Below are 12,357 nucleotides of genomic sequence, written 5' to 3'. Positions count from 1 at the left end.
TAGTTTCTTAATTACTGGCAGTTTTAAAGATAGTTTCTTAATAAGCTCCATGGCATCATCAGGTCATACAATTCATTTGTCTCTTCTTGCATTGCTAAATGCTTTTTTTTTTTTTTTTTTTAAATTTTAGCTTTAGTTTTTTAACATCAGTATTTGGTGCTGTAGAAAATATTTTTTTTGTGTGTGTGTCAAAGAAGCTCTTGTTTGTGACGGCTAAAATATCTCCATTTCCTTTATTTGGAAATGGCCATGAATATATAGCAGAGCCATATTTTAGCCACTGCACTAGTTAAGTATATAGCTGAATTGGCTAATTTGTTTTGGAATATTTATCTTAGCTATTTAATAGCTATCCAATAACAGTAGTAGAAGAGGGATACTGCCTCACAGAGCAACATGAACACGTGACAAAACAAACCTCAGAACATAGTAAGGATGCCAAGCTAACTGGATAACAGACTCTTCATACTAGCGGTTTGCAGGCCTGAGAGACCGACAGTCAAAAGCAGCCTCTTAGGTTTTGGTGGCGACACTACATAGCGCGTGGCCTACGCCAGCTCTCTCTCACAGACTGTTGAATGGATGCCACATCATTTATCACAGAAGAAGTAAGTGTTGGGTCCTTGGAAGGATGGCAGAAGATGCTATAGATGCAGTTTTGCATCTATTATAACTGTTTTACAAGTCCTGCTATACAGTGAAGGAATTTAGTGCACTCAAATTCCCCACTATCTCAGCTCAATAATACAGATCAGGTTTTTTTTGTCCTCCTAAGTTTCTTCATATTGGCAATCAGCAGAGTTAAATATACAAGAATCATTCTGTCCTTTTCCATGTTGACATCGGTGATAGTATCCACTTGGTAAGTTGACTTCACTCCAGTATAAAGTCCTATATAGATTCCTTTGGGGATGTGTAGCATATGATTCACAGTTTGCAATACAAATACCCTGATACATCACTTATTTACTATTAGTATTTGATTATTATACCATTTTGCAAAGTCTTAAAACCACGTTTTAATTAGTGTTGCTTGGAGCAGTTCAGAATATTTTTTTTTTCCTTGAAAGCAGAAGCTCTAATGGGTATAATTCATGCTCTCTTTGCGTGCAGCATTTCAATGAGAAGGTTATTACACGGCACATCCCCGTTCAGGTGTTTGTAGTAGAGGTATTCTTCGGCCTGCATGCTGATGGCCCGGATTTCTGGCAGTCGCAGGAGAAGCTGCCCAAATTTGTCTGTTTGCTGTGGGTAATTACACATTGTGTAGTCCAGCAGAGCAGCATTCACTTGTTCCTGAACACCTTCCACAAGCTGGAAGTTCTCAAGATTTTTGACATCTGAACGATAATAAAAAAAGAAAAAATAACAACAGTTCAGTTGCATTTTAATTCCTGTTTACGAAGGCAGTGTTTCACTAAATGGATGTATTTTTTTTTTCCTCCTGACAAAAGCATACTTTACAAGCTGCTGAATATTCAGTGAACCCTTTTGCCAACTTTCCTGGGAAAATGATCACAAAAGAGCTTTAGCGGAGTGTCTTGTTGAAATTCTGCATATACCTCAAATCAATTAGACACCAATGGAGTCTGAGCAAGGTCAGCTCTTTTCATAGCTTACAAAAAGAAAGGTTGAGGATTCCTAAAGTAGAAGACCATAATATATTGCTAGCAAATGAGTCCCAAGAGGAAGCCCTGTCTTTAACCTAGTATGTTACACAATTCATATAATTCTGTATTAATTTTTCTGACCCAAGGTGAAATCTGTGTCCAGGGTATGATGTAGTTAATTCTAATAAAAAGTGACAGGGTTCTTGTTTCTGTTTGACATTTTCTAAATGATTCTGAAAGCCTTTGACTTGTCTAGCCTATGTTAATGAACCATCTGGTACACTCCAGTGACTGCCAAAATAATCTCTCCTACTAGAAACTCTCTAAAATATATATTTCACTGACTAATGATCTTTATAAAATGAAATCATTGTCCTTTGGGTGGAATACCAGATAAGAATGGTGCCCTTTAACCTGAATATGGTTTCTGAAATCCAACACTGATTTTTTTTTTTGGTATTGGACAACAGGGGCATTTACATCAGTAAGGCAGGTACAGTTTGTTCACTCTGCCTCTGTTTGATTATCTTCTGTTCCTATACAGCAAGTTCAAGCTCTGGAAATGCTGGTCAGAGATAAATGCCGGTATGTTAACTCCTCATTATTCGCTTCCCTGTGTAAAAATTACTCTGATGACATCGTCTTTTGACATGTCTGGAGAATGCAGAAGTTATTCTGAAGCTTGCAAATTAGAGTGCTGCTATAACGCACAAAGAGTGAAGTGATCAAAGTGCTCTTGCTGGGAGAACTTGTTTTGGTTGGTGTTTGATCATTTATACCGTCAGTAGAGTTGTGTAACGCAGTTTCTCGTAATGCTAAAGCATGGTGATACTGAGCATAACCATGCTGCTAATGCACTTTCAATAAAGACAAATCTGCTCTTCTGTGGATGTTCTTGGAGCACAGGAGATCGGGAATTTGGCGGAATTTGGCACATTTTGGTTCATTGTAAATGCTAGCCTTTGATTGGAGGGGAAATGAGTGTTTTCCTTTGCAAAACAGGAACACACGTTGGTCCCCCAATCCATCAGCAGCCTGGGAGGCTGTGTAAATTGGGTCTCCAGTACACCTTTTCCTAGAAGTACTTTAAATAGAGCAAATGTTGGTTCCTGCACACAACCGTGTGCTGTAACGTGAGAGAAGTTGTTGGAGGAGACAAACATTTTCTTCAGGACAAGAGGATAGGAAGGATGCCAAGGATCCTAGTGGCAGCCTAGGGCAGCGCACGCAGCCGGGACCTGAGTCACAGGCTTTGAGCAGGAGACTCTCTGGAGCGTGCTGGCTGCCGGCCGCACTGCAGCCTCGCTCTTGCATGAGCTGGGGTGAGTGTTTCCTGCTGTGGTCATTACTGCCTTGCTTCTTTCCTCTCCCAGTTTCACTGTGGAAATGAAGCAAGTGGCTCCCGGATTTGTGCTGCTTGTTTGGGAACTGGGGACATGACCTCCATCCAAATTCTGCTAGCTGGCTTTAGGAATTTGCTAGCAATGCTTAAATTATGATGGCTGCCCAACAAGAATCGTCTGAACTTTGCATCAACCAGAGTGAGGAGAACTGGAAACTTCAAAGCTGCTATGCTTTCAAGGTCCCTTAGCTATTCAAACTCATTTATCCAAAGTCTTTTTGCCAGTGTCTCTGGAGATCTTCGGATAATTATGTTTTCATGTATTACACCGGACACTTTCTTGCACAAAATATAGCTGTTTATTATTTTACATACCTACATAAAACTCCCAAGGTGTTTCGTAGAGAGTGTAACCTGGTTTAAAAATTGGGTGTTCTAAGCATATTTTTATAAAGTTAAGAAAGGAACACTATAATCTATCATATTTGTTCTAAATAGGTTGTTTTCAGATGCAAAACACAATCAAGAATGAATTGTTAGAACATAAGAAATTCCCGCAGAAAACAGGAACCATGCTGGAGATTAAACTGTGTTAAACAGCAAGATAAAATGTGTAATGATTTCAGAATCAGCACTTCGAACTTTTTTTCCCTGTTGAAAATAACTTTAAACATCAGGAAGTTTTAGAAACTGTTAGCTGATTCAACCCCCTTTAAATTCAAAGGACATCTTTCTGTTGCTCTTTGTCTGTTTTGAATCATACTGTGAGATTAAATTGTGCTGACTTCTTGGAAAACCAGATTCATTCTCATTTTTGCTCTCCGTCGAAATGTTACTGCATGTAATATATATTTATCGACAGCATCACAAAATCAATTTTTACAAAGATCAAGAAGAAACAAAATCTGAGAATTGCAACTTTTCTGTATTTTCCTGCAAAAGTGGTGAATTCAGCATATGTTTTATAGAGATGTATTCTGTCTTCAGCTGTATTGATCTCATACTCTAAGTCAAAAGGAGGCGTAGTATTTTATCTATATTACCCCCATATACAGGATCGGTGGCTTCTGGCAGCAGGTGTACCTGTGCGTTGTATAGGTGTTCCTATACGCCTGTCAGCTATGTGGCCGGGCTGAACTGTGGGGAAGTTGCAGAGCTACGGGGGAAGAAGGTCTGTATTGGGGGTTTTTTTTTCCTCATCTCAGTGGACAGTTCTTTAAATACTCCTTTGTGGCAACATAAACACTGAGGTCAGATATAAAAACAACTCCAGTTAACACTAACAGTAAACAAAAAGTAGTTCTGGGGCTTCTATACCACATCCAGCCTGAGGAAATACTTTCAGTGTATTTTCTCTATGCAAATTCTTGACATTTGTGGTGAGGTTCAGCACTCGTAAACAAGATGTTATTAGTTAACCGGTGAAAATAGGTAGAATTTTCCTGACTTTCTATACTGAGTCAGGTACTCGTAGTCCAAATGGTTACAGTTTAGGGCATTGCTACACAATTCATCTGTAGATCTGTCTAGGACTGCGGTCATAATAGTGGGGATGTAGAGGCAACCTGACGACCAGTTACGTACTTGAGAGTGAGTCTTCGGGAAGCAAGCAAGATTTTTGGATATGACTTTTGATAAGTGCTCTCATCTCGTGTACATTAAGTACAAAAAGTGCTGCAGTAAAGCAAATGAAACAAACTGAACAGAGGGCAAGTCAAATGATAGGTGCTGAGAGCACTGTGTGAAGCTGTATTGTCACGTCTCACACTCTTGTATGATATTTTGTATGTTGTTAAAAAAGAGATTTGCTGAACACATAGTTGCAGTATAAATTACGTAGTTATTTTTGAGAGAGAATCACAAACTCTAGCTCTAAATAAAGATAAATAACAACAAAGGAAAACATGTGAATGTTAAGTTATTTCCAGTAGCTCCAAGTTCTGCAGGTAGAACAAGAAATGCTATAGTTTTCACTTCTGGTACTTAGTATTTAGCTGATAGTGACACAAATGTTATTAAATAGTAACTTCGGTTCGTAAGTAGGTGGTTTTCCTGTGCTTTGGGTTTGGTTTTGTTCTTGGTATTTATAACTCTGGCTAAAGGTACATGATTTAGTTTTCGAACTATTTCCTTTTTGATAAAGATCCTTTGAATGTGGATGAACTTGGTGAAACACCAGGCAACGCTGGTGTAAGCCTGCTGAAGGCGGTGGTGTACAGTAGGTGTGAAATCTGCTACTGATGTGTACGGCACAATACTCTCTTACACTTTCATTTAATTCTTCATTCCTGTCTGCTTTTTAAAATTGGAATGTCTCTTCTCAATCTTCACATCAGTTAGTAACAATTTAAAGTACACATGTTTAAGCTTAATGCAAGAAATCATTTTCCGAGGTTTAGACGCTTGTAAATTAAGTGAGTAGGAATAGGGCCCCTTCCTCCCACCCACACACCCTTTAAATCCTAGCAGCCAGAAAAAGTGTTTTGTGTTGCTACAGTAAGTATCAGTCTCTTATCTCTTCTACTTTATTCACTCAGGGACTAATTACCAACTTTTTACATGAAACAGCCTTACTGTGAGCTCACAGTGGGGCGCACATCTTTTTCTATCCTTATTGGAAAGTAAACCCTTAGGTCTTCTGGAATATATTATATGTTTTACAAGAAATAGCAATTGCTTTTCTGTCAAACAAAGAATTTTTGTTCTCTATAGCTTACTTTTGACGATTAAGACAAAAACAGCATTATAGTGTGTCAGGATCTGCTCTGTAGTCATAGTAAAGATCTGCCAGTATTCCCAGAAATCCCCCCATTTTGATTATTTTCTATATCTGCTATAAAGCTGTGCATTAAGCTGAAGCTGCACACAACATTCAGCCCGAGGAGAACACTTTGCATATTTTCCCCAAAAATGGGTCTGGTCTTTAGAGGGGGAAAATATTTAGGTTTCAGAGAGATTTTCTCCCTCTCATATTCCAAACATGAAATACTGAAGATTTGGTGGTCTACTAATCTGTAGAGAGCTTCCTTTGGTCTGGGAATTTTGAAAAGAAAAATGAAAGAGCATGAGAGATTTACATTTGAAAAATAGTAACTCCTTAGGAGCAGCACAGCTACTGCCCAAAGAAAGCCCGTTAAATTTTACTGCTCGCGTCTTTTATCAGATACTCTTTCTACACGAAGCGATGAAGAGGTGCGTACACAGACAGCTTGGCGCCCTTTCTGTATTTTGCATCATTGCAAGTCCTGGTACTGCGAGGATGAAATAAGGTAGTGTTTAGGCTTCCCCGTGGGGAAAAATTTCTCGCTTTCACAAGGCTGGAAACAGTCTTACAGATACTCCAGGCAACAGGACTCAATACTAGCCCAGGGTCGAGGCTCCGCACCCTGAATGGGCCGATGAGCCCCATCATTCAAGGACTGTATTGAAACCCAACTGGCCCCCAAGCTTAGCAGCTCTTTGCACCGACTTTCAAACGTGTAGGCAAAATACGATGTCTTCCAACCTCTAGTGATGGTATTTTGGCCAGGATGGCCTTCAGGCTCACCCTCCGGGAGGTTTGTCTGCTCTTTCCAGCCAGCCTGCTTGGCCTAATAACCAGTTTTGCCTTTGCTTAGAAACACCCTGTTTATCAGGGAAAGGTACAACGTGCTTCCTGAGCCCAAAGTTGGGGTTCCCATCAGGGGCTTTGGTGTGAAGCCAATTACCATTTGACCTTGAAGATGGGATACGTTAATTGTGATAAGGTTTTTCCCCCAGAGCAGTTCAAAGAAGGGGGATTACCCAGGATGGAGGTGACGTTATCAAACCTTCCTCTCTTTAAAAACATTTTTTTCCTAATTTTTTTTGACCACTTTCTGCTAGCCCTGCAAACCCTGGAGGTCACAGGACTTAAAACACAGGTAGATTTTTGACATGTGATAAAAAATTTTTTGAGGGCAAGAGTAGTAATGGTTGATAGAGTGCCAATCTCTGAAAATTACCCACAGTTCTCTTCCATTGAAACTAATGGCAACAACAGCGGTTCCATATAGCACATCTGTCACGAAGGCAGATGTATGCCATTCTATAGCTAAGCCTTCTTGACAGACAAAATGCTATAATGAAGGAAGATTTATGGTAAAGATAAGCTCCCTACTGCAAAATTCCTCTCAATTTTATTACAGCAGGGTTGTGCTGAATATTATTTACTTAGAAGTCACGGGAAACAATTTTTGATAGATGTGTTTGTTAATCGGTGGTAAGGCGCTCTATTTAGCACTTTCCAAACCTTGAAAAACCTTTACATTATAACAAGAGAAACCACTTCTATTTTCTTAAGAATCCCCAGTCCAAACTGAATGCGTAGAAAACTTTTCCTGTCTTTAGAAGCATTCTTTTTTGGCAGTGGTTAAGCTATTTATAACAGTGCAACGATCGATCTCTGACTGTTTATTAGGGTCATAAAGTAATTTTCATTTTCAGTTGAACATAACATCAGATAATGGGCACATTGTTTTGAAAATCTTGATTAAATTCTTCTATAGCAATGTATTTCGTTCACGCCTAAGTATTGGGCAAAATGATATATCTTTTTAAGGTAACAATAAGATGCTGATGAGAGAACAAGCTGTAATTCTTAGTTTGAATCCTATTTTGTCCCCTTGGTATTCAATCTTGATAGACCTTTAGTTTGTTTCGGGACAACTCATGCTCAACTAAAACATTTTTTGGTGTTGTTTTATAGTGGGTAGCTTTCTTTCTATTGTTATTTAAAATATTCTATTCCAAAAAGACTGTAAAATGATAGATTCTTACTGACAATATCAGCTCCTGATGTCTATTAAGCTTATTGACTTTTGTTAAAAATTTTGTAAATGCTTTTGCTACTGTTAGCTCTGCAATGGAAAGGGAGATACAGGGAACTAAAATAAGCTGGATTCCTCTGCTTGCATGACTGTGAAATTAAGTTACTAAATTTCAGTTGTTTCCCCGTAAAGACAAAGGGCAAAGCCTAATTTGATCTCTTTAATCTTTATGACTGGTGTAATTACTGAGTCATCACTCAGGAGCATAAAACAGCTTGACTTTCAACAGCTCAAGCTGAATTTACTGACTCGGAAGTTAAACAAACAAACAAAATCTCCACCCACTTCTCGTCCTGGTACCCCAGGAACCAACATCCTTATTGCTTTCAAATGAGGCATACGAGATATGGTGGTCATTGAAACACAATAAAACAAGATCCTGTCAGGCCTCTTTTGGAGGAAGAGCTGCTCACAAGTCGTGGCCCAAAGTCCACAGCCAGCTACACCCTTCAATACAAAGTCCAGTGTTTCTCACTGTGACTCATGATGGAAAAGCATGGCCATATACAGCCACACAGCCAGGAGTGTGGACAGCCGGTTGGGATAGCTAGTTGATGCAACTATGACCTAGCCCAGGAGATGCTGGGACAGACCACAGGCACCAAGTCCCAAGCAGTGATTCCACTGCTGGCGCTTCATCTTAACCATGCATAAACTCCAGTACCACCTCACTTTCTTTCACTTTCTAAAGCTTCCTCCATGCCTGGAGTTATGCCCCTGCTGTTGTCCCGGACTTGGTCCAGCTTTGGGTGGGCAGTGCAATGTGTTGCTTGTCTCTTGCTCATCTGAGACTGAGGGCAGCCTGTCTCTTGCCTGAAGGCTTATTCTAAGGTATTTTAATCCATGCGTTCACTGATAGGATTAGGTTCCACATAAGAGAGTAGCTGCTGCTTTCTTTGAAGATATGACAGAGGAACAGGAATTTCATCAGCACTGTTTCTCTGTTGTGTCATCAAGGAAATTCCCCAGACAACTGGAGTCTCTCACCACGTTGGAGGGTGGTCTTAGCTATTGCTATCTACAGGTTGTTCTCTGTGAAGGTGTGCTCCAGTCTGCACTGAAGCTCTGCTGCTGCACCAAAAAAAAATAACCCTAGGTGATTTAAGCCCGAATTCATAGCCTGCCTTTGTAGGCTGGTGGTGAGGGAACCTGCCTGGGCTGACGTGGGTTTCTGGTTCCTGTTTCCAGGTTTGTTTGCATACCTGACCTAGTGACCGCTTGAGGTAAATGACAGATCAATCCTAGAAAAAATGTCTCAATCTAAGTCTCTTTTCTAGGGAAAAATTGTGTAACCACTGTCCTGTGGAACCATGGTCATATCTGCATGCCAGCATGTGTTGATACACTGGGGCAGAAGTGACTTAGTGAAGGTCTCACAGATGAACTGAGAAAGAATATGAGTCAAAACTCATTTTTCCTAACCCCTCTCCTGATCTCAGCTTCATATTCTATGTCTGGGCTAGAAATGTTTGTCTTCTGAATATTCAGTTGGAATAAGCATTGATAAGAAAACTAGTATGTTAATTATCATGCTATCAGAAGGCTTTTGTATATATATGTTTAAATGCAGACAACCGTAGCACTAGTTTCTATCACACTTACAATTGCCAGAAAAAACTATCACATTTGATAAAAGCAGAAACTCTTCTGATAAGCGTTAAAAAAATTATAATTAATAGTAAATTTATTGAACCAAATGGTTTCCCCAGTTAATTTCTGAAACATCATTTTAATTTTCAATAGCACACAAACAATACAGGATTGTTGGAGTTTTAAAGGAACTTGCTGTCAATGTCTACAATTCGTAGGGTGTGAATAGTTTAAGATGTCATAAATATTTATGAAGTTCCTGGGAATGGTGATGGGGACATCATACAAAATCCTTGAAGTTATGAACTGAGGCAGAAAGGGTGTTATATGCAACTTGCAATAATAGTACAGTATAACGTAGAGAGGAACAAGAAACAATCTATTATTTAGCTGAGAAGATGATGAATGTTTAGGAAAAAAGGAATGAAAATTTTAGAAAGATTTGCTTTTATCTAGAAAACATTTGCTCTGCTTTTGCTTATACATTTGCAACTTTTCTGAATGATTGGATTTATTGCACTCATGAGAAGCTTGCACATTTTCTATCTTTTCCCTTTCTATCCCTTTCCTACTACTCAAGTACTGTTTAAAATAGGGATAATAGACCAGATTAATCTCAGAGGTATTTCTACTGCTGCCACTGGAACTACACCAAGGGGTGATATAGTCCTAAAAGAAGAAATATAAATATTTTCTGGAAAAATATCTAATATAAATTTCTACTGAGGTTAAAACACAGAAGTGCAGCTGCCACTGAAACCCTTTTGAGTAGCAGGCTGTATCCTTTTATAAAGCCCATCTGTCTCTGCAGAGTATAAAAAATGCATGATCATAAAAAGCAATACTCCTTAGGGGAAAAATCTCTCTTTACTAATCTTGTAGTCACTTTACAAAACAGTTTTTAATCCCAAATTTGCATTTGATTTTCAGTCAGGAACTTTTGTGGTTTTTGCAAAGTTTTCTTTTTCCATTAGAATAAGATATGAGGTACAGTTTGTTCAGGTGGCAAGTCCAGACTATGAATAAACCAACGTTATCATATGAAAGAGAATTAAACAGGCAGATCCAAGTGGGGATATATTAAGCCAAATTTAAGCTCCAGTAGTTGAATTTAGCCTGTACTAGATGTCTGGTTTGCCTCAGGATATATTCAGCTTTCCAGCTAATCGACTGAGGAAAAACTGCCTCAGGTATGATAAAATTTACAAGAGAGCTCAGTCGAATAGCTCTTGTTATAAATACTAGCTTAAAGGCATTCTTCTGGTCTTTGGGATCAGGACTGTATTTGCATTTAATTATTATATTTCAAACTTTTTTGAACTTGTTTAAAAATATTAGACCAGCCAATTATATCATTATAATGGTTTCCAGATAAGAGTAAAATTTCATACCACTTTTTTATTCTTTGGTGAATTTTGTTTGGCTTTATCCTTTTGTTTAGATCCAAAGTCCCACAGGAGCAAAAATTATTACAATATGTTCTCTTTACAAGAAGGAAATGTAGTTAAGCAAAAGTGTTTCAGTGATATGCTGATCTAAGAGGTATAAGACTCTGCTATGACTTTCTGTCAACATAATTAACAAAGAATTTAGAGTTTTAAGTCTTTTGCACTATTTTGAGACAAGGCTTAGTGTCAGACAACCAACCAATCATCTTTTTTTCAGATATATTGATTTTAAAAACTATTTTTCCTCTTTTCCGAGACACTTAAAGACACGATGTTACTAACTTTATGTGCCAATGTTTGCACGAACAGGTTTTTTTACTGAATTGTTATATCAGTGGAAGCTGATTCTAGTTTAGAAAGAACATGAAAAAGATAATCACCTCTGCCTGTGTAAGATATGGGAAGTGGAAATCAGTAAAAGAACTATTTTCTGATATACTTGTGTTGAAATAATATAAATCAAAATGTGCTCATTTAATTGCTCAGTGCTGAAAGCACTGCTGTAGAACTACAGTAGAAAGTAATATGCAACTCCTATTAGGCACACATTTGAATTTTACTATTATTATTTAGAAGAGCTAGACTCTGCTTTGGGCATTTAAAATTATTTACTATGTAAACATAACTGCAAACAGCTCATGAGACCGTTGACAGTACATTGAAGACGTTGTCTCTAAGATGCTGTTTCAATTCCTTATCAAATTAGTGTTGACAAAAAATTTTCTGGCTTAGGTGAAAAGCGCTGATGAGTGTGGTCCCATCACATACATGTGTCTGTCAGTCATCAGATCATTACCACACCGCACTGCGACAGCCCATGCATTTCCTTAAATGCAGCACACTGTGTACTGCTGCTCTTCCCTGGCTGACAACAGAGCTGGTGGCCCCAAGACAGGGTTCTCACACTGTCCCCACTGACTCCCCAGCCGGCCCGGGCCACCTTGCCTTCTGCTGGGTGGAAAAGAACCCCACTTCTTTCTCCTGTGTTCTCAGTCTAGTTTGCATGGACAGCAAACACAACTAAGGTAAGTAATTTTCTGCTGCGGAATTTCAAAGCATAATGTTTCTGACACTGCTATTGATCTGAGCGGAAGTAGCACATTTCGTTTTTTACTGTGATGTGTGTCTGTGCTTAGCTGTGGAAGTGGTCCAGCAAACAGGAGTGACAAAAGCCCAAACGGGGATGTCTGCAACTACAGTGGCATTCTGCAAGTGTCAGTGCTGGCACGCAGGAGACACTGGAGAGTTACCCGGGTGCATATCAACCTTTGGGCTCTTTTCCCAAAGACCGATGTGTTCTTTATCTGCATTGCTTACACTTTTAAACATAAAAATAAAAAAAAAAAAGAAAAGTTCACCTTAAAGTCCCTCTGGCACCATGGTTGCTCATCAGTTAAACAGATAGGGTAGAGAAGTGTGGAAGAGAGGAAATACTCTTTACGCCTCCATTTCAAGTATGAGGCTCTTAGAAGAGAGTTTTATTTCTCAGCTATCTCCGATTCTTGACAAGAAGCCCTAAT

The 12,357-nt window shown here is 38.9% G+C and overlaps 1 protein-coding gene across 1 annotated transcript in view; it reads right to left on the bottom strand.

Annotated features, from left to right (window-relative positions):
• Window positions 1-1,092: 1,092 nt before the first annotated feature.
• NR5A2 (nuclear receptor subfamily 5 group A member 2) overlaps window positions 1,093-12,357 on the bottom strand; it is a 94,080-nt gene continuing 82,815 nt past the window's right edge. The window contains exon 8 of the mRNA XM_074151835.1: window positions 1,093-1,340. Coding sequence (XP_074007936.1) covers window positions 1,093-1,340 — 248 coding nt within the window. The remainder of the gene's footprint in view (window positions 1,341-12,357) is intronic.

The sequence above is a fragment of the Numenius arquata genome, chromosome 8 (assembly GCF_964106895.1).
Source record: "Numenius arquata chromosome 8, bNumArq3.hap1.1, whole genome shotgun sequence".
Lineage (NCBI taxonomy): Eukaryota > Metazoa > Chordata > Aves > Charadriiformes > Scolopacidae > Numenius > Numenius arquata.
The sequence above is the reverse complement of the archived record's forward strand: the minus strand, read 5'-3'. Positions and strand labels throughout refer to the sequence as shown.